This window comes from Trichosurus vulpecula, chromosome 6, assembly GCF_011100635.1.
Source record: "Trichosurus vulpecula isolate mTriVul1 chromosome 6, mTriVul1.pri, whole genome shotgun sequence".
Classification (NCBI taxonomy): Eukaryota; Metazoa; Chordata; class Mammalia; order Diprotodontia; family Phalangeridae; genus Trichosurus; species Trichosurus vulpecula.
Window position 1 is genome coordinate 258,462,499 of NC_050578.1, and position 22,125 is coordinate 258,484,623.

The window sequence follows — 22,125 nt, forward strand, 5'->3', positions numbered from 1 at the left end:
GTATCCTCGGTGTCTGGCATACAGTAAACCCTTAATAAATGGTTTCTCATTCCTTACTTCATCAGAGTCATCAGCCCATGGTCACCCATGACGCAGGATTCAAACTGGTCTTCCTGATTCCACATCCATCCCAGTGCCATGATGCCATGCTTTGAAGCAGAGTCTTAGCCCAGTTGTCCCCATTTTTTGGCTCACTGCCCCCCCCCACCCAGGAGGGCTCATTGGAAAGAAAAGATGCCAATTCTCCCATGCAAGGGTCTGTCCTGGTGTGGGGGTGGGGAGGGGAGGAATGGGGGAGAGGGCTATTCAGAGCATCAGTCATGACTCCAAGGCAGGCAAGGTGATTAAGAAAAGCTAAATTTATATTAAATTATCATAAATTCCTAAAATACTGAACATAGTGGTTAAATAACTCCAGAAAGTCCAATCTCTCCAGTGAGTAACGTTAAAACCATTACACATGAGCGCAGGAGAATTGCTTCCATTAGCTTAGGACAAAAAGATTTTTTGCTTTTTACATAGTAAATCAGTGCTCAAATAGATAATTCATCAAATATGTCCTCTCTACATTCTGCACAGACCAAGTGCAAGGAGATCTTTCTCTTGCCCAGGGGAGCTGTTTCCCCATTCCCCTTCCCCTCCCCCCCAAACAATGAAAAGCTTCCTCCCTCTCAGAGCTAGAAGCCTTGTTCTTTTGCTCCTAAGGGTGAGATCGCTGAGCTCCCCAGCCCTTTCCTGGCCCCCTAGCCTGCCTCACTTCACACACTCAGAGGACCTCCAGTCCTGGCCATGCAGCCTGCTGGGCCTAGTCTTGAAACAGGCCAGGGGAGGTAGCACTGAGGGAATAAGTATCTACCCAGGGCCATGTTAGAATTAGCCAGGAAAGGGTTCTGTCCTGCTCCTCTTCCTTCACTTGCCTAGCTGGGTACCTGTTTTCTCAATAGTGAGTTACAGGAAGAGCCAGAGTCAGACAAGGTCTGGGCCACAAGAACTATTCAAGCTGGGAAATTGCCAGCTGCTCTACAATACTTCTCCTCAAAGATAAGGGTCTCCCTTCCATGGCTGGGGGGCAGGACCACTGGGAATGTCCCCTCTGCTCTAGGACAGAGACCAGGGGCATCCCTTCCCTCCTTCTATCCAGCTGCTTCCACACTCAGGTCCTAAATAACATTCTGGGCAGAAGACACCAGGAAGCACTTAGCTATGGTTGGCTAGAACCTCACCTACTGGTTTCCGGTCCTTTCCTTCCTAATACTGAGCCATCTTTTGCATGCTTAATCCCAACTGAGCAGAGCCAGGCTACAGCCTGCCACTGTTTCAAGGTTGCCTTCTCTGTTCCCCAACTGATTAGTCTCCTAGGGTCAGAAGATATGAGACTGGGGGCAGATCCCAGAGCCAGAGGGGTGGTGAGTGTAACCATCTCCACAGCCCAGCCCTTTATTTCAAACAGGAGATGCTAAAGAAACTCACCCTTCCCAATAGCCCTCTTTCCAGAAAGCTCCTGGAAGACCACAATACCATGTGACTAGGGCTGGAAGAAGAAACAGAAGTGAAAGGGGTTGGGCAGTGGTGCCAGGTGGGGGCCAGTGTCTCTCCCCTTTCCTCTGCTCTGGCACTAGCGTGAGGCTTAATGCCTCCTGGGAGAGTGGGTGCTGGAGAATGGCATTGTAGGCTAGCAGCTAAGCTAATTCACTCCCAACAGAAAAAGCTGTGATGGAATAAGGTCTTTCCCTATCCCATCAGCTAGGCTTACATCATGGTGTTTTGAGAGAACTTCAGAGATTCAGCTTCCTCAGCACTTTCCTTCAGGCTCTGTACAGCCCAAATCTCTACCCTAGTCAATCCACCTGACCATTCCTGGAGACTTCTGGTCGCTCCCTGAAACGTTCATTTGGAGAGTGCCAGAGGATACTTGGAGAAGCTTTTAAAATACAGAACGGACACCTGCCTTTGGTCCAGCTGGTGCTTCTCAATGGATACTGCAGGGTCCGAGCCCCCAAGTTGTTCCAGGGACCTGACAGACTGCCCCAAGGCCCACTTCCTTTCGAGAACCAGGAAGACTTTACTAAGCAAGAAATTCACAACAGGCACCCACAGGCCCATGAAGACAGACGGGGCCAAAACCAGAATCCTGGTAGAAAGGAAAGGTTGTTGGAGACTTGGAATCTTTGCATCTCAGAGATGGAAGGGTCCTAAGAAGCCCTCTGATTCAACCTCTACTGAACAACTGTCCTTCCCTATCTGCAGGATGTGGTCATCTGGGCCTTTGTTAAAAGATCTCCACTGAAGGGGGAGGCCACTCATGGTGGAACCAGTGACAGCATCAGAATTGAAATAGCAGGTATTGCTACTGACTTCTAGGGACCTAATCAGTGACTTATTGGGACCTAATAATACCATCCATTGCCAGCAATGGACACCCAAGCCAGCCCACCTTTCAAAAACCTTTCGCTGTTTCCAAAAGACTGGGGGTCCCACGGAGATGGGAGGTTTGCTGGCAGAATCAGGGGAGGACACCCATACCGGCTGGGCCAAATCTCCTCTCTTCTCAGCCCTCACTCATTGCTGGGCTGTCACTTTTTCCCTTAGTCTGCCCCTCCACCCATTCCTCCCTCCTTACTCCAACTACTGGCTGGGCAAGTAAGTCCCCACTAAGAAATCGCTCTAGTGACACAAATAGATGAGCCTGGGGCCTCTGCTGAGGAGCTCAAGGTGTTAAGGGAAGGGAGTGAGCTGGATATCTGCCCTGAAGAATGAGTCAAAACCAGGCCCAACTTCAGAATGCTGCTGTGCTCTCAGGACCAGGAAGGAGCAGGCAGGCTTGGCGACCACGTGTGGATCTGAGTGGTCTTGTTGAGGCGTAGTTTCTCATGCAGAGGCAGGCATGGGCAATGGTGGGGCGTCTGGGGATGGGGATGGGGTGGGATCTGGGTGGGAAGGGCCGGAGGGGATGGGGCCTGTTGTTTAAATGAGCGCTAGGGCTGGTAGTTTTTTTTTTTGAGGGAGAAGGACCAGAGGGGAAGGAGGGGGATGCGGGCACTTAGACCTGGCTCTCGGTAGAGAGCTTGCGTTCATGTTTCCAGCCCGTGTCTGGCAGCGAGCCACGCCTCTCTGGGGTGGCGGCGGCAGTGTGGACGCTGCTGCACTCTGACTGCTCTTCCTGGAGGAGCTGTTCTGTTTCTGTGTCATCCAAAGAACCAGAGCTGGCTTGGATGGATACCGTGTCTGTCTTCATGCACACATGGTCCCGGAGGAGGAGCCCCCCCCTGGAGCCTCGTAACTGCTTTAGGTCATCCCACTCAGCGTCGTCACTGCCACCAGACAGGAGGCAGATCCCCTCCACTATCTTGATCTTCTCCTTGGTGTAGTTGTGATCGGGCCCAGCCTAGGGCAGAAGAGGGGAGAGAAACAAAGTCATGTCTCTGGCCAGGGTCTTGCTGAGGGTGAAAGAACACCAGAAGAAATTAGCTAAGAGGAGAGAGTTAGCCCCAGTTCATCACACGTGGGGAAATTCATCCAAATGCCCAAAGATCACAGGGGACAGCTCATGCTGCTGCCTCCCCAGCTTCTAGGCCTGATGAAGGCCCCAATCCCCCGGGGGACCTGGGCCAGAGAGCATGACCTTTAGGCTCACTTCCTGAACCAGTCCTTAGAGGTCTGTCTTCTAAAGGAATGATGAGATTTGGCCAGTTATACAGGTGGTGGAGGGTGGAGCTGAGACTCCCACCCTTGTCTACTGACTATGAATCCAACACTTTCCATTATATATAAGACTGCTTCTTCCTCATCTATAGAGCAAAGGGGTTGGTCTAAGTGAGCTCTAAAGTCACTTAGAGTTTGAACACTCTACATTCTAAGTTCCCTCCTAGCTCTGACATTCCACGTTCTTAGATCCCTACAAGTTCTGACATTCTCTGTTCCAAGGGCCCTCCCAGCTCTGACATTCTCTGTTCCAAGGGCCCTCCCAGCTCTGACATTCTCTGTTCCAAGGGCCCTCCCAGCTCTGACATTCCATGTTCTCAGATCCCTCCCAGCTCTGACATTATCTGTTCTAAAGTTCCTTCTAGCTCTCACATCCCCCATTCTATGTTCTACTGTGCTTTCTATGTTGGAAGATCCTGTCAAGCTCTGAGATTTTATAACTTTATGATAACATGCAAGAGTATTGCAGAAAATAAGTGATTCAAACAGGTTGGCTAACAGGTGATATGCTAACAATAAGATTTCAAAGCACAGTAGATGATGTTTCTTTATTAATAATACTTTTTCTTCTTTCTATTGAAGCAAGGGAATCATCTATCCATGGAGGTTCAGAGCGGCCTGGAGACTGGCCTGTGGGCAGCTGGCTGCCTCGAGGATCTAGCTGCCTGGAGCAGCGAGAAGGACACTGGACTCAGAGCCAGGTCCCAAGGGTTCAAGTCTAGGTTCTGCCATTTGCCAAGTCTCCTTCACCTCAGTGTCTTCAATCAAACATGCCCTCTTCACCAGGAAGCCTTCCCCAGCCCTTCTGAATTCTAGTGCCCGCCCTCTCTTCATCACTCCCTGTTTTTCCTGTATGTAGTTGGTACATCTTGGTTTGCCTGTTGTCTTCCCCATTAGATTGGAAGTTTCCTCAGGGCAGGGACTGCCTTTTGCCTCTTTTTGTTGGTTTGTTTGTATCTCTAGCCAATATTTACTGGCTGATTGACTATCTACCTTTCTCCTTCCCTCACAGGGCTGCTGTGAGGACAATACTTTGTAAATCACAAGGCACAGTACAAATATAAACTGTTATTACAATCACTCCAGAAATGCAGGAGCTGCAAAGAAAAGCTAAAGCATCCTAAGAACAGAAATGGAAGGACCTCAGAGGCCATCTGGGCCAGTGTCTTCATTTTACAGACAAAGAAACTGAGGCCCACAGAGTCTAAGTGGCCAGCCCAGGTCACAGGAGCGGTAAACTACAGAGCTAGAATTCAAGAATGAAGGATGATGCCCGGGGGGGGGGGGGGGGGGAGGGGTGGGGGGGGTGGGGGTGGGGCAGCAGCCCAGGGGTCGCCCTGGGGATCGCCCATGAAGCAGACAGAGAGTCAGAGCAGGCTTTCTTCACCTTTTTTGTGCTCTTGAGTTCTCTGGCAATCTGGTGAAGCTTATGCTTGGCCCTGCTCAGACTAATTTTTTTTAAGTTAATTTATTTATTTTTTGTTTTCAACACTTACTTCCACAAGTTTTAAATTTTTTCCCCTTCCCTCCCCCCTCCCTCCCCAAGATGGCCTGTAATCTGATATAGGCTCTACATATACATTCCTATTAAACATATTTTCATATTATCAGACTAACATTTTTAAATGCATAAAATAAAATCCACAGGATTACAAAGGAAACCAATGATGTCAGAATAAAGATATAATCTTTTTCCTATCCAAGTTCACATTTATCTACATACTCCTATCTAGGCAGTATATATGTATGTGTGTATGTGTGTGTATGTGTATGTGCATGTGAATATATAGATATACACATTATATATATATTTTTCTTTTTTCCCTCCCCCTTATAACAAAGAATAATAAAAGCTAATATTTATACAGTGCTTTAAAAATTTGTAAAGCACTTTCTGTCTGTTCCCTCATTTCAGCCTCACATCACACCTCTCCAATTAGCGACTGCTGACCCAGAGGAGGCATGTACATGATACCTGGGTGAATGGTGCAAAAGCTGGAAAGTCATGGAAGGGCTGCGATCTGAGCCAGGGAAGGGAATACTTCCTGATGAGACCATCAATCCACTGAAGTACTATTGCTGTGACCCACAGTCTGAGCTTGAATTGTGACTAAATTGGCCCTAACCTCCCTGGTCCGTCTTCCTCATCTTTTTCTGGCATTTGGTCCTGATCCTGAAAGCCCAGGGTTCCCTCCAAGCATCCGGAAACTGATCGAGGCTTAGACCTAAAGGTCCTATCGGCTCCTTCTGTTTTTCCTGATTCCTCCAAGAGAAGCCTCACTCCTGGTTCCATTGGGACAGAAAAGAATTTGCAGCCACTAGTGAGGAACACGGCGACTGCTCTCCAAAGAAAGTGGGCCCAGGCCTGGGCTCTGCCCTCCTGACTGCCCTTCCAAACACAGAGAGGCAGCGGCTCTATTTCAAGAGCAAGCACCTTGGTGTGACACTTCCCCCTCCCCATCCCCCCCCCACACACACACACAGAGCACAGAGGGAACAAGCCAAAATTAGTGCAAGGACCAGGCTCAAGGCACTGGGGGCCTTCATCACAGAACCACACTGAGCAAGTTAGGAAGAAGCCAGGGACCAGATGTCAGGGATTCCAAGGAACATCCTCTAGTCCTTAGAGGCACACCTACATGCGTGCACACGCATGTATATATACACACATGTACATGCGCACACATATGCATACCCACACCCACACAGCAACTACCTGACATGAAGAGGTGGGAGGAAATCAGAAGAGAAAGGGTGAAAGGCTCTCAGAGGGGTGAGAGAGCTGCCGAGGAAGAAAAGCAGAAAGTGGGGTGGGGGAGGGAGAAAAGGGTCACAAGGTTTTCATCTTGGACCTGTGAATTTCGTGAGCTTCCGAAGCGCTTGGAGTCCCATCTCTAGGGATCTCACAGATAAGGCTGTTTCCTGCTCTTTCCCTTGTGGAGGTGGGGGACGAGAAGCGTGTAACACTGCGTACACAGCGTTGGTTAGTTTTACTGAGAGGGCCACCCCCAGTCGTCCTGATCTATATCTTCCCACCGGATCCAGATGGCTCCAGAGGAGAAAGTGAGGCTGGTGACTTTGCACAGCCCTCCCTCATTTAAATCCAATTCACTTGTATGTCATGATATCGCCTCCCTGATGTCAGAGTCCTCTTTGAGAGTGAACAAAAGACAACAGTTTTACTGAACTAGCTCCCCTCCCAGTCTTTCTTTGTATTTAGCGGCCCCTAGGTGGTGGCAGTGTATAGAGTGATTGACTTGGGAACTGAGAAGACCTGAGTTCAAAATCCTATCTCAGACATTTTGACCCTGGCGGATTTATTTAAAAATTAAAAAAAGTTTGTCTCAGTTTCCCTATCTGTGAAACGGGGGAGATAATAGCTCTTACCTCGAAGAGTTGTAAGCATCACATGAGATAATATGCAAAGTTCTTTCCAAACCTTAAAGCATCGCAAAAATTTTAGCTATTATCGTTTATAAGAGAGGAAGAGGGGTAAACAAAGGAATAGAACAGGAAATAAGTGTGATATAAAAACAAAGGGTATCAATAAATATTAAAACATGGTGGAGGCATTTGTGGGGCACTGTGGGATAGTGGAAAGGATGTTCGACTTGGCATCTGGAAGATCTGAGTTCAAATCCTGCCTCTCACACTTACTAATTCTGGGACCCTGGGCGTGTCAATGAAGCCTCAGTTTCCTCATCTGTAAAATGAATATAATAATAAATGTAGTCCCTATTTGACAGGGTTATCGTGATGCTCAAATGAGACGATCATAATAGTACCCCGCAATTCTGCAGGGCGTAAAGTTCTGCAGAGTGCTTTACACATAGGATTTAATTGGATTCTCACCACAGCACTGGGAGGCGGCTGCTATTATCACCTCCACTTTACAGATGAGAAACCCAAGACTACTTGAGGTGAGATGGCACAGGCACTAAGTGGCAGAGCCCACACTCAAATGTCAATCCTGGGACAACCAAAACCAACCACTGGCCACCTGGCTGCTGCCAGGATAATCGAGGGATTCCCTCCAGGCTCCAGGGTGATTCTTAGTGGGCTCTGTGTGAATTCATTCCTGTATAAGGAGAGCAGGAGAGTGTGATGTAAATGTCATTTCTGCTTTGGGAGGGCCCCGGAGGCCTGAGGCCCTGGCATAGCCCCTTCTAGGCAGGCCAAAAGAACCCTGACCAGGGTTCGAAAGAGACATTCTCCTGCAGCAGGACAGGCAGGCTGTATGGATATTAAACTGTTTAACAAAGTCAGATCCTGAGCCTAGAAATCACCAAAGTCCAGAGGAATAGATAGAACTCACAGTGAGGGGACTTTCCATCATGGAGCCATGGGTTTTTTTTTAAAACCCGAAAATAACAATAGGTGGAATTTATGCAGTACTCCAAGGTGTGCAAAGTGCCTTACACACGTTAACTTAATTGATCCTCACAACAGTCCTAGGAGGTGGGTGCTCTCAATATCATCCCAATTTTACAGATGAGGAAACAGAAGCTAAGCTAAATTAAGTGATTTGCCCAAGCAAGTATTTGATGCAGGATTTGAATTCAGATCTTCCTAACTAGAAGAGTCTCCTCTGTGCCCTTATGTGTAGAGAAAAATTTTTTTCACCCAACCTACTAAGAACTGATTATAATTCCATAGTGTTTTCCTCCAGCAAGAATAGAAATTTTCTAGTATCCGGAAAAAAACTCAAGGATCTTTGATCAAAAGAACAGGAGACAAAACAGAAAGTTCCAATAGGTCATGCTGACTGCATTTCCACAGAACCCATCCCCTTGAAATAATTGAAAGGCTGAAGGAAATAGTGGAAGAAAAAGCTCACCCTCCTAAGATCATAGGTGAACTGGTAGAGACCTTAGGGATCTAGCCCTATGCCCTCATTTTACTGAGGAGCATAAGTGATTTCGAACCCAGGACCTCAGACTCTAAATTTAGCATCTTTCCCATTGTGCTGGGCTGCCTCTTCTTTTAAAGGTTTGACGAAGGCATCTTTTCTCCTGTAGAGAACCTTTTGTTATTTTAGTCGTGTCCAAACTCTTTGTGACCCCATTTGGGGTTTTCTTGGCATGGATACTGGAGTGGTTTGCCATTTCCTTCTCCAGCTCTTTTTACAGATAAGGAAACTGAGGCAAACAGAGTGAAGTGACTTGCCCAGGGTCACACAGCTGGTAAGTGTCTGAGGTCAGCTCTGAACTCTATGCACCATGGCGCCACCTAGCTTCCAGTAGAGAACCTATCCCACCCATTTCAAGGGATAGCCAGGAAAGGACACACACTCATCTCTCTCTCTAGCTGTACCACAAAGCTTAGGTCTCTGAAGAATATCAGTACAGAGCCTGCTCTCCAACGTCATGTCAGCTGATTCCAGAGGCTGATAGCAGAGGACTTTCAGATTTCAGTAAATAACAGATTTAAGGTAAGGACCTTTACTCTCTATAACCTCCAAAGCCAAAGATGGGACCCTTCCTATCTATTCAACACAAGTAACCATTGCTTTAGCCCACCCCTCTCCTAGGTGCTTCAGAGTCTAACTTCAGACATTTACTAGCTGTGTGACCCTGGATAAGTCACTTAACCCTGTTTGCCTCATTTTTTTCATCTGTAAAATAAGCTGGAGAAGAAAATGGCAAACCACTCCAGTATCTCTGCCAAGAAAACCCCAAAAGGGGTCACAAAGAGTCAGACATCACTGAAAATGTGCTTACCATAGTGCCTGGCACATAGTAGGCACTTAATAAATATTCATTGAATGAATGAATGAAGTCTTCCCTGATTTCCCCTTTTTTCCTCCACTCCCCAGTTCTTTTTCAGTCTCCCTGTTTGGACTCCTATCCATTTAGCATATATCCGTATATCCATTCAGCATATAACCTCTACCCGAGTCATTGTCTATTGACGCCTTCTCTACAAGACTTGAAGCTCCTTGAAGGTAGGTATTATGTCTTGTTTCATTTTTATATCCATAGCATTCAGCCCAAGGAATTCCATATAGTAAGTGCTTGATAAATGTTTGCCAAGTTAAATTGAATTAGCCCCAAATTTGAATAGGAAAGTAAATTCTTTTCCCCCTATATAATAAATCCCCCCTGGAATATAAGCTCCTTGAGGGACAGAATTATTTTCTTTTTTCTCTTTGTATCACCAGACTTGGTACACAGAAGGCGATTACTAAATGTTTGTTGAATTGACATGAATTCTCACCTCCTTCCTATAGCAGAGCTGATTATACATGGCTGGTTTCGGGACGGTTTCGATCTTTACTTCCTGGGTGGAGGTCCGATAGGAAGGATTGCTGTAGGTCAGGTTCCCCAGGCCAGGATCGGTAAATTTGAATTTTTTGTGTCTAAAGGAAGACGGGGAGAAGAAGGAGGGAAAAGGTTCAGGTCTGATTTCGAGGGTGGTCACAGAGAGAGCCTCTAGCTCAGAAATACTGGCTCTGCTTGTGTGTAGGCAGGACCCAACAAACTAGAGTGTCCACATTCACAGCCAAGTGGGAGCTTGGTTAGCTCCGAGGAGGAAGGGGGATGTTTCTGGGTAGAGTTTTCAGGAGGAGGAACACAGTGAACTTCAACCCAAGAGGCCTGCACCTTGACTAGGGTGGGAGGGATCACGAGAACATCGTTTGTCTAGACCTGCCATTCCAGCAGTGGAGATGCTCTTTGTGGATGGGTGACTTGTTTCTAACTTAGGATTCTAAATTTATGGCTGGAAGGGGCCTCAGAGGCAACCAAGTCCCACTACCTCATTTTACAAGTGAAGAAAATGAGGCCAACAGGCAAAAGGACTTGCTTGGGATCACAGTGACAATAATAACGCAACCTAACATTTATATATAGTGACTCGAGGTTTCCATCTTTTATAATACAACAGCTAGCATTTATGTAACAATTGAAGGTATAGAGAGGGCTCTACAGATATTAGCTCATTTGATCCCCTCAACAATCCTGGGAGCGAGGGGCTATTATTATCATCCCCATATTACAGATGAGGAAACTGAGGCAAACATATGAAATGGCTCCCCCCAGGGTAAGTGTCTGAGGCAGGATTCAAACCCAAGTCTTCCTGATGCTGGACCCAGGGCTTTATCCACTGAACCACCTAGCTGCTTCAGATAACAGAGATGATCTCTTTTGACCCTCACAACTGTGCGAGTTAGACTCTGTTATTATCCTTGTTTTACAGAACAGTGGACACAAGCTGAGAGGTTAAGTGACTAGTTTCTTCCATGATAAAAGGGGGAGGTTGGACTAGGTAACCTCTAAGGACCCTCCCGGCTCTACATTTATGATCCTGAGGGTCAGTGTCTGGACTTGAACACAGGACTTCTGCCTCTCATCCACATCAGCTGAGGTTGAGCTAAAGGACTACATCTGTAGGAAAGGAAACCCATTTGGTATCTCCATGGCTTCTGCTGCTGCCCTGAGCAAGGGCGCATGCATGGGCAGACGTGGGATGAGTCCGGCCAGAGGCCAAAGACAGGGGGACATGAAAGAAGATGGAACCGAGTCGCCGAGAAGGATGACAGCTAAGCAAGCTGTGGGGGATTGGAGCCCTGGGTTTTACCTGTACAGCATGAGAGCAGCGATGAGCAGCAGGATGAGCAGGACACTGAGGAGGCCACCGATCACATAGCTGACGTGGAGCCCTTCCCCTAGGGGAGAACATGGCGGGACAGTCACTGAGACCGACGGACGTGGCTCTTTAAAGGAGAAGCCTCAGGACAATCCTGTTAGACTATTCTCCAGGTACCACCAGGTACAGCAGAAAGGAAGCTGGCTTGGGAGGAGGAACACCTGGGTTCTAACCCTATCACCCATGTGAGCTTGGTAAATCATTTAACCTCTCTGGGCCTCAGTTTCTTCATCTGTAAAATGCAGGGATTAGACTTCATGACCTCTAAGGTCCTTTCCACCTCCAGACCTACGATCTTAGGACTGAGGCTCAGAAAAGGGAATTGCCCATGGTCACCAGAAGCAGGATGTAAACTCAGGCCTTCCTGACCCTAAGTCCACCTAGGCCATGGGTTCTTAACTTAACCTGGGCTTATGCTCACCCCCACACAGTCTGTGACTAGTTTTGGGAGAGGGATCTGAAAACTTGAATAAGAAAAAAAATACATCTTTATTTTCACTAACTTCTAATTGAAATTCAGCATTTTCTCCAATTATTTATTTGTCTCTTTGCCTAATCATTCATTTATTTTTAGGTTTAATATAGAAAAAGCCATTATAGTCATTAGAGCTACCATAAATTAGAATGCGCTGCCTTAAGAGGTCCTCAATTGAGGTCTTTGCACAAGCCTTTAATTATTTCAAAACACTGTTCTGAGAAGAGGTCCATGGGTTTTACCAGACTGCAAAGGGATTCATGAAACCCAAAAGGTTAAGAACATCATCACTGGGCCACCCTGCCCTGACAGAAGCCCTAGGCAAAGACCACCACAATCCTCTGTCTAAGGGAGTCAGAGTTAGTGATGGACCCTACTGATCCTGTGCGGTACATTGCTTTATCTCAAACAAAGGGTTTGGGGATCTCTGGGAACCAGCTGGTAAGTGTCCTCCCTGTATCCCACCCCAAGGTGAGGAAAGACCCTTCTTTCAGGTCCATAACATTTCCTTAGCTCCCTTCCCCCACCTTTCCCCTTCAAAGAAGGGTAGCTGCGGAATTCAGAAGAACATGGGAAGACTTATATGAACTGATGCAAAAGGAAGAGAGTGGAACCAATAGTATGTATATAATGATTACAACTAAGTAAAGCAAAAACATTAAAACATTTCTGAACTTAGACTGATTACAATAACCAATTTTGCCCACAGAGAAAAGAGATGACAGAACAGACTTCCCACATCTTGGTAGATGCAGAAGAGGCTATAGATGTGGAATGCCACATATCCTTTCAGAACAGGTGGCTTTATTTATTTAAATTAACGTTTCCTTGATGCCTTTTGTTTTTACAAAGTAGCCAGTTCTAAACATTGCACCTCTGATGCCTACCTACCCAATGAGCTTTCCCTTTGTGACAAAGAAAAACTATGTGAAAACAACCCCGCAGTAACCACGTTTGACAATGCATGTACTCTTCTGTACTCATATTCCCCCCCACCTCTCTAAGGCAAGGAGGGAGGGAGGGAGGGAAGGAAGGAGTTCAACGTCCTCAGCTCTTCTCTAGGGCCAGGATTGGTCATTACAGTGAATAATAATAATAAATAAATAACTAATATTCATATAACTTTTACTATGTGCCAGGCACCGTGCTAAGCACTTCATAAATATTATCTCATTTGAGCCTCACGACAAGCCTGAGGTTGGTGCTGTTATCACGCCCATTTTACAGATTAGGAAACTGAGGCAGGCAGAGCAAAGCGATTTGCCCAGGGTCACACAAACATTGAGAGTCTGAGGCCGTATTTATGCAGTCTCTTTTTGGCGTTCTTTCACTGGCTTTCTTGCAATCATGGAAAATCTTGATTTTTTGATTCTAATTATGTTACTCTGCATCAGTCCAGACAAGTTTTCCTCTGAATTTCTCAAACTCATCATGACAGCTAGCATTTATAAAGCACTTTCAGGTTTGTAAAACACTTTACATATCATATCATTTGACCTTTATAACAGTTTTTTGAGATGGGTACTATTATCTTTCTTATGTTTTACAGATAAGGAAACTGAGGTTGAAAGGTGAAATGCTTTGCCCCCGGCGTCAAACAGCTCACAAATGTTGGACACAGGATTTGAATGCAGGTCTTTCTAACTCTCAATCTGGAACTCTATTCAATATGCCACTTGGCTGCCATCACTGTTGGTTGTATTTTTCCTAACTTTTTCTTTGTTAAAAGAGAGGATTCAGTGGGGAGGGGAAGAGGAGGAAAGGAAAGCATGTTGGGAAATGATTGTAAGATTTAAAAATATTAATAACATTTTACATTTTTTTTGAAAATGAAAGGAAAAAAGTTTAGTGTCTGAGAGCTGAGAAAGAATATCTAACTATGGTATGCTCACTGTGATCATGGACTATGCTAAGGAATGGGCTATTCAGCCCCCAAAGATTTTCCCCAAGAAAGTAAAGAAAGATAACACTCAGAACTTTGATTTCCAGCACCCTCGATTCCCAGTTCCTTGGTACTCACCTGGAGCAGCAGGTACAGCCTCATTGGAATGTGCACAGAGGCCCTGGCGACCATCTTTCTCTGAGCAGCTGTGGGGCACAAGAAAACAGAGGATGAAGGCTATCCCCAGCATGGTACAGATTTCTCCCTTCTTCCATGGCAGGGGCAAGGCAGTGTCTTGAGCTGCCAAGAAACGACTTCAGAAAGCTGACAGGAGAGATTCCAAATAAGGTGAGATAAAACAAACCAACCTGGAGGGGTCAGGACCATGGTCAGGGCTTTGCAGAAGTGGCTACATGTGACTCAATGTTTGAGAATCGTACAAGTGTACTTAGGTGTGTTTTTAAAGATAGGTTGGTTTTTTTTATTTTAAAGTATAGTTTCCTTAAAAATTAGAAGCCAGCTTGGAAGTAAGGTAGAAGCTAGCAGAGGTTAATAGAACCACACATGAATATTGAAATGTAATGAGAAGAAAGGGGAAGAGCCCACAGACAAATAATTCATCCACTTGCCAAGTAAAGACCTCAGTGGAAAAAAGGCCATGATAGGCTTTTAAGTTTACTCAATATCCTCCTGAAACATGATTTCCCCACCTCCTATTGCTTTTGAAGCATGAAGGAGAGTTCAAAAGGCAATTTGATATTGCTTCTCTGTTAAGTTATAAGTGAGCAGTTAAAGGTTTCTTCTGAAAAATTGGTGAAAAATCACCCATGAGATAGGGAAATGTTTATTCTAAACTTCCCTAAGGCACTGTGAAATGCCAGAACCAGGAATCATATATATGCCCTGATGTAATTTTGATTCTAAGAAGTGTTTTGGGAGTAAATTTCAGCCTGGCAATAACTAGAATTAGATTAAGCAGTGAATGGGAATTGATATGAAGTTGATAAAAGCAATGGATTATGCCCAGATTATGTTTTACTCCTTTAACTTTCATTCTATGTTGCGTTTATACTTTACACACACATATGTATATATTTATAGGTGTGTGTATAGATAGATTATATAATACAGTAATTATTTTATTAAGTTGATAAAGTTCTAGAGCAAGCATAACTGAGTATGTATGTGTATATGTGAGGTGGGGGTGGGTGTGCAGCACCAAAGAGAGATTCCTTTAACCCCACGCCTGGATACAGTCTTTCTGCCGAAATCATGAGGCTGTAGAACAGGCATTACTGTCTACATGGTAACAGCTGATAAATGCTTACCTGGATTGTAGGCATAGCACTTAGGAAGCCTTACCAAATGAAACCTATAGAATAATGGCAAATATTAAAGGGATCATAGGGAGGAGGACCTGATAGATTCTAGACATGGAGGCACCTCACTCATTGTGTTTTGAGTGAAATTTCCTGTAACCACAATATTGTTTCCCTCAGGGCTGGAGAAGAAATGGTCACACCTACACCTTGAAGGGCTCCAAAATATGGAATTCGAGGTGATCTTCTGCCCTATAAAATGAGGAATAGCATGTGAAATGAACACAGGATCTGGAGGACCTAAATTCAAATCTTCCATCTGTCAAATGCTATATCAATGCCCTCGGGCATCTCATCCTCCTAGGCTTCAGCAGGCTCAACTGTATGATGAAGGAGAGAGGTAAGATGAAGGGATTGGACTAGGAGCTGAGCTCTTTCCAGATCCACTCTCTGGTTCTATGCTGCTGTGAACAATGCTATCTGGGTCCTGGGAGCAGAATTCTCCAGCTGGACTCAGAGTTCTGCTGCTGGTGAAATAGATCAGTGTTTGAGGGACACAGAAGATTCAGTCATCACCACTTCTGACAGTCACCTCCAACCCCACTCCTCACCATTTTCAAACCCTCCTTACCTTCCTTCAGATTCCTCCAGGGATGTGCGGGTCCTGGCTGTGGAGGAGCGGGACGTGGTAGGTGGGGTGTTGGGTGGCCCTGGGCTTTTCTCACTTATGCCAGTGGACTTGGGAGCTGGGGGCACCAGGCCAGGCACTAAAGAGGAAGTGGAATTTGAGTGTGACACAGAGGGCTGAAGCCCTCTGCTGTAAATTCCAAGGGCAGCATACAGAAGGACTAAGGCAGGAAAAAAAATAAGAGGCCCTGTCCCAGGCTCCCTCAGTAGGAGATACTGTCTAGAACAGCAAATAAGCTAGGGTCACTGGATCATAGTTTAGACATAGAAGGGGCCTCAGAGGTCATCTAGTGCACCCCTGTCAATTTACAGATAGAGAAACCGAGGCTCAGGGCAGGGAAATGACCTGTCCAAGGTCACAGAGGCCAGAAGCATCTGATGTGAACCTGAACCAGAGTTCTTTTGATCATACCATCAGATATCAATTCTGACAGCACTAGCCATTAAGTGATATTAGGGAGACAGAGCCAAGAGGCCTGGATCTGAGTCTCAACTCAGCTCCTGATATTTCAAGTGACTTTTTTTTCCTCTGGGTCTCAGTGTCACTGAGGTTCACACTCAAAAGATAAAATAAAGATACAACCAAAACACTCATGGAGAAAGGCTCATGTAGCATGGACAACAGAAGTTCACATTTATAAATGGCTTTTAGGTTTGCAAAGGGATTTACCTACATCACCCCTGTGGGAGTTAAGAAAGCTAGGGCTGAGTGAGGCTGAGTTCCTCAGAGATGTCAAGGAGTGGTAAACAGAGCACTGGACTGGGTTCAAATTCTACCTCAAATACCGGGCATGTCACCAGGTACCTCAGTTTCCTCATATGTAAAAAGGGAGGGGGGTTGGATTTGATGGCCCAAAAGGCCCCTTCCAGCTCCAAGGCTATAATCCTATTATCCCATCAGGTGGGATGAGACAGAGGCTTAGTGATTCCTCTTCTCCCAAAGGCTTTCCCACGCTAACAGGTTCTTCCAATCACAACCCACCTAGAGAGCAGGGCCGGTCATCAGGCTCATCAGGGCAGGCACAGACAAAGTCCAAGGCTCTGGCAAAGCAGAGATGTGTACAACCACCGTTGTTCACGCCGCAGGCATTGGTTCCTAAAGACAAAGAAATCAAATGTCCAATCAGGAACAGTCAGTCAGAAAGCTTCTCCGACTCTACTTTGGCCAGAAAGGTAAAGAGAAGATGAAATTTAATTCGAGCCAATACAATAAAATACATTACATGAATTAAGTCTACTAGGCACTAAGCATTGTGCTCAGCGCTGGAGACATACAGAAAAACATGAAACAGTCTGCCCTCAGAGGGCTTATATTCTATTGGGGGTGGTATGATGTGTACACGTATGACTGAGTGAATGAATAAATGAGCATTTATTAAGCACCTACTAGGTGCCAGGCATTGCACTAGGTGCTGAGTACACTAAGGCAAAAATGAAATTGTCCTTGCCCTCAAGGGACTTACATTCTACCAGAAGGACTTGATATGTATACAAGCAAGTAAAGAAAAAGGCATCCCAAGTTATTTATCTAAAATAATTTCATGAGGAAGAGAGAGCTCCCAGAGTAACTGGGAGGAATAGGAAAAGGTCTTCGGTACAAAATCCAGCTTTGTGGGAAGGTGGTACATGAGAAATATAACCAGGGGAGTGGGGTAGGGGCTGAGAATGGACTCTACCAGCTTAGAAGCTATACCTCAAGAGTCTATGTTCCTATGACCACTAAGGTTCTTTGCAGCTATAAATCTTTGATCCCATGTGGCAGCATGGTGCAGTGGCTGGGGAACTGGACTTGGAGTCAGGAAGATATGGGTTCAAATCCTACCTCAGACACTTAACTACCCATGTGACTTGGGGCAAAGCACTGAACTTCTCTGCTCCTCAGCTTCTAAGGTCCCTTTTAGCTTCTAAATCTTCAACCCAGTCATCTCTGGAAAGCTTTACTTCTATAGGCACTGAGAGCCCTCAGGGGCTTTCCCTGATAATGAGGAAGAAGCAGGAGCAAGAGCCAGGTACCTGTCTGCCGCTGCGGGGAGACCACGATGATGTCCATGAGCCCCTCCACGTTAGCCAACACGGTCTCCTTGTTCCGGCCCGAGTATTTGTCTACACGTTGGATTGATTTGGTCTGCCAGTCTGTCCAGTAGATCCATCTGTCTTGCTGCTCATCAAGGAAGCCCAAAGAAAGGGGTAGGAGTCACTCAATTGGTCAATAACTGGCAGCTAGATCTAGTCTCATTCCAATGGATGCCAAGAAGGAATTGTCTTAGCAATCAAGCCCTCAACTTGTGCCCCTGATCTTTCCTTGTTGTTACTCTTCTGGGTTATAACCAGAAGAACCCCTACACTTTCCCTAGCACCTGCAGTTTGGTAGGTCACTTCCGTTCCTAGAGACCCTGTCTTGGAATATGACAGTAAGGGTGAGAGCTGCCTCAGTGCCAGGCTCCCCCAAAGGCCCTTCAGAGCCATAATGATGGAAATTTCCAGTAGGGGAAAGGGACACTACTCTGGATTCAGCTCATGGGGAAGGCATCATTAGTAGACACTCCTGAAATTTATAGCATTCGTAGAATGGTGATGCAGTTGGCCCAGCTAAGAAAATAAGACCCTAAATGATGCTGACCTGAGAACTCCATAGTAATGCTAACACTTAAGAGCTCTCTCCTATCCCTTACTTCTGCTACTCCCCTCCCACCCACCTCCAGGGCTTCCTGTGTTACCTGTGTAAGAGCAAATGGATGGGACACATGGCTGACCAAGACCTGCCGTAGCTTCCCATTGAGGTCGGCACTTTCAATCCGGTCCAAGTGAGCATCCACCCAGTAGATCCTGTGGGAGGGGAGAAGCTGTAGCTGGGAAGGGGGGCGGTAACACGGGCTCAGACATCCTCCCATGGAGCCCTGGTTTTGCCCCTAATGACCTATCTCCTCTCAATCGAGCCAGTCACCTACATCATGAGTGCTTGGGAAGGGGTTAGACTGGGCCTTGGGACTAAAGAGGAAGAATGGGTGATTGGCCAATGAGTAAAAGAAGAGAAAATACAGTGGACTTGAAGGTATGACTACATCACAACTTGAAGCCAACGCAAGAGAGGGCCCCAACATACAGACATACTCCCTTAGGAGCAGAAGGGAGAAGTGGGGTAGAGACCCCAATTTTTTTGTTCATCTTTATTCAATTCAAAAAGCATTTATTAAGAGACCACCGTATGTTAGATCAAGTAGCATCATGGATGAAGAGATGGCTTTGGAACCAACTCTGAAATATCCTGGCTGCGTTACCCTGGACAAGTCCTGTAATATCTCAGTGTCCCAAGTGCCCCTCTAAAACTATAAGTGGTAGAGAAGGTGCCAATCTGCAATGGCAAAGGCAGTATGTTTATCTGGGAGTTCCTTAGACCAAATAAATTATAGGTCCAGTTATTATGTCCATTCTGTGACAGGTGGTACAGTGGATAGAGTCCTAGGCCTAGACTTATCTGCCTGAGTTCAAATTTAGTCTCAGATACCTACTAGCTGTGTGACCCTGGCCAAGTAACTTAACCCTATTTGCCTCAGTTTCCTTACCTGTAAAATGAGCCAGAGAAAGAAATGGCAAACCACTCCAGTATCTTTGCTAAGAAAATCTCGAATGGGGTCACAAAGAGTTGGACACATTGAAAAATGACTGAATAAAAGTGACAGATACTCTGCTAGGTACTGGGGATGCAAAGGCAAAAATAAAGTAGTCCCTGCCTTCGACGAGCTTATATTCTAACTCTACCTCTTCACTTCTGAGTGGCTACCAACAGCTTAAAAGTCTCTCCTATCTCTATGACCTTCTCATTCCTTCCCTCTTTATCCTAGGCAGCTATTTCTGATTTTCCCTGTTTCCCTTTCCCCTTCTCCAGCTCCCTAACAAAACCCAGAATGGACTAGTGGCCATTGGAATCCCTTGGATTTCACTCTGCCTGCCCAGGGTCTGAGGAGAATGCTCACCTTCGGGTATCATAGTCCAGGGTGAGGCCATTGGGCCAGCCCAAATCTGTGTTGATGAGTAATTTCCTCTCGGAGCCATCCAGGTTTGACCGCTCGATCTTGGCCAAGTGGCCCCAGTCTGTCCAGAAGAGGTACCTAGGCCAAAGCAGCCATGTGATTCATCATAGAGGCAGAAAAGAGCATCTGGGTATGGTGGGGGGATGGTGAGATGACAGGAAAAACCAGTGGTTCTCAAATATTTGCTCATAGTTCATGAGAAAGTGTAGCACATGGCGGCAGAGTTAGGGGAGTCATACTTGTACAAGTATATGTGCTAAATAATTTATGGGGTGCACACAATCATAAGATTAAGCTTCATGTATTTCATGGCACCCCTAGAGGAAGCTCCTAATATGTGGAGAACCTCTGGGCTGGACAAAAACTTCAGAGATGCTACCACAGGTTCCTTTTACAGGGTGACTGCAGTACTAAGGCCATAGACCCTACCATCTACCCAGCCACATGACAAGCTTCCATAAGACTCAGCCTTCCTCCATAGACTGGCTCCCCTTTCTTCTGGCTTCAAACTTACCCCTTTCTAGGGAAGGCAGCGATGGCCCTGGGTTCATCCAGGCTGTTGTTGATCAGCACCTTCCGGCAGGAACCATCCAGCCTAGAGGCCTCAATGGTGTTCCGGCCCGTGTCTGTCCAGTACAGATTCCTGGCCACCCAGTCGACCGCTAGGCCATCAGTGGTCTTAAGCCCCCGTCCAATGACGGTCTCCATGTTACTGCCATTCAAGTCGGCTCGCCTTGGGGACATCAAGCCATGGTTAAGTGAGGGACTAGATTTTACCAGGCATACTTTGACAGCTGACTACCTAGTTCCCTGATAATAATCACTGAAATTTGTAATAATAACATTATTACTAACAATGAGATGTTGATGTCCCCTAGACTTATCACCCCAAAGCTTATTCCCTGCAATTTGGGAGTGAGGGGTCTGGAGAGAAAGCAGATTAATAATCTTCCAGAAGCCTTTGAGGGAGAACAAAGGTGGCGACTAGGAAGAAGGTGTTGTGGGAGAGAAAGAATGTATCTACGACTTTATATAGTGTCCCCAGACCCAGGGGTTTGGGCAAGGATCCATTATCACAGAATAGTCACAGACTGACTAAGTGAAATGTTTTAGCCTCATAAGATAGCACCAGAATCAGGGAGGAGAACTTACAGTCTTGTTTTCACAATGTTGCCAGTCCCTGGGCCCCTCTGCGACTCAACACAAAACAAGATCTCACCCACCCAGAATGAAGGTAGGGCTATTTTTGGAAGAAGCTGTACTTGCGTGCCATCCGAAGGCCCAGCATGCCCATACCTGATGACGTCCAGGAAGACGTCCGTGTAATAAACCTTCCCATCCACACTGTCATAGTCCAGGGAAATGACGTTGTTGAGCTCAGGCACGGGGACGTGCACATCCGTGTGGTCATTGGTGTCCAGGGAGATGCGTCTGATGGAGCCTCGGCTGGAGAAGAGCAGGTAGGTCTCTGGGGAGGGATCACAGGTCTTCCCATCCCCCTTTAGCTGGATGCCTGTGGGGCAGGCACAGGAGAAGCCTGATGGTCTTGGCAGACACAGGTGAGAGCAGCCACCATTCTTCGGGCCACACTTGTTTGAGCCTAAAGGGGCAAAGAACAGCAGGATTAGTGTCCAGCCTGGTGCCCTGGCCAAAGCAAAAAAGCACCAGGCCCGAGGATTCAGTCCTCTGCAGCTCAACTCTGTCATTTCCACGGGAGAAGCAGAAAGGGGAGTCCTCTGGGATGCCTCCAGGAGTCCTGGGGCAAGGGAAGACCCCATACTCTTATTGGTATGGTCACAGATAGAAGGGATACCACTTCACACTAGAAAGCTGTCAGTCAATCAATAAGTATGTAGTAAGCACCTACTATGTGCCAAGTACTGTATCCCAGCTAAGTGCTGGGGTTATAAAAAGAGGCAAAAGACAGTTCCTGTCCTCAAGGAGCTTCCAATCTAATGAATTCAAATAAACCAATTCAGGCAAGTCAATGAATCTCCCTGAGTTTTGGTTTGCTTCTCTGTAGAATGGGGACAGTAAAGTATCACTGTTGCTTGGGTACAGCTCTGAACTCCAGGCACCTCATGGATATTCCAGTAAGGCAACTGACAGAAAGCACCCGGCAGTCAGCTCACCCAGTGGCTGTTGTCGGTCAACAGCCTGGATGTCCATGAGGCCAGGAAGGTTGGCCCGCACCAGGATAACATTGCTCCCCGTGCCCTTGTCAGCACGGTGGATGCTACGGGTCTGCCAGTCAGTCCAGTATATGTAGGAGTCAAGCAGGGTGAGGCCATAGGGATGTTGAACAGGCGACACCAGTGTGCGCCTATTGGCACCATTGAGGTCAGCGGCCTCGATACGCTGCAGGGGAAGGAAGAAAAGGGA

At 46.4% G+C, this 22,125-nt stretch overlaps 1 protein-coding gene across 1 annotated transcript in view; it reads right to left on the reverse strand.

The window, feature by feature from the left end:
* Nucleotides 1-663: 663 nt before the first annotated feature.
* LRP4 (LDL receptor related protein 4) overlaps nt 664-22,125 on the reverse strand; it is a 48,245-nt gene continuing 26,783 nt past the window's right edge. Inside the window, exons 27-38 of the mRNA XM_036765130.1 lie at nt 21,876-22,101; nt 21,040-21,343; nt 20,258-20,476; nt 19,687-19,821; nt 18,430-18,538; nt 17,726-17,870; nt 16,695-16,808; nt 15,657-15,792; nt 13,845-13,912; nt 11,281-11,368; nt 9,919-10,060; nt 664-3,385 (exon numbers count right to left, since the gene is read on the reverse strand). Coding sequence (XP_036621025.1) covers nt 3,041-3,385; nt 9,919-10,060; nt 11,281-11,368; nt 13,845-13,912; nt 15,657-15,792; nt 16,695-16,808; nt 17,726-17,870; nt 18,430-18,538; nt 19,687-19,821; nt 20,258-20,476; nt 21,040-21,343; nt 21,876-22,101 — 2,031 coding nt within the window. The 3' untranslated portion in view covers nt 664-3,040. The remainder of the gene's footprint in view (nt 3,386-9,918; nt 10,061-11,280; nt 11,369-13,844; nt 13,913-15,656; nt 15,793-16,694; nt 16,809-17,725; nt 17,871-18,429; nt 18,539-19,686; nt 19,822-20,257; nt 20,477-21,039; nt 21,344-21,875; nt 22,102-22,125) is intronic.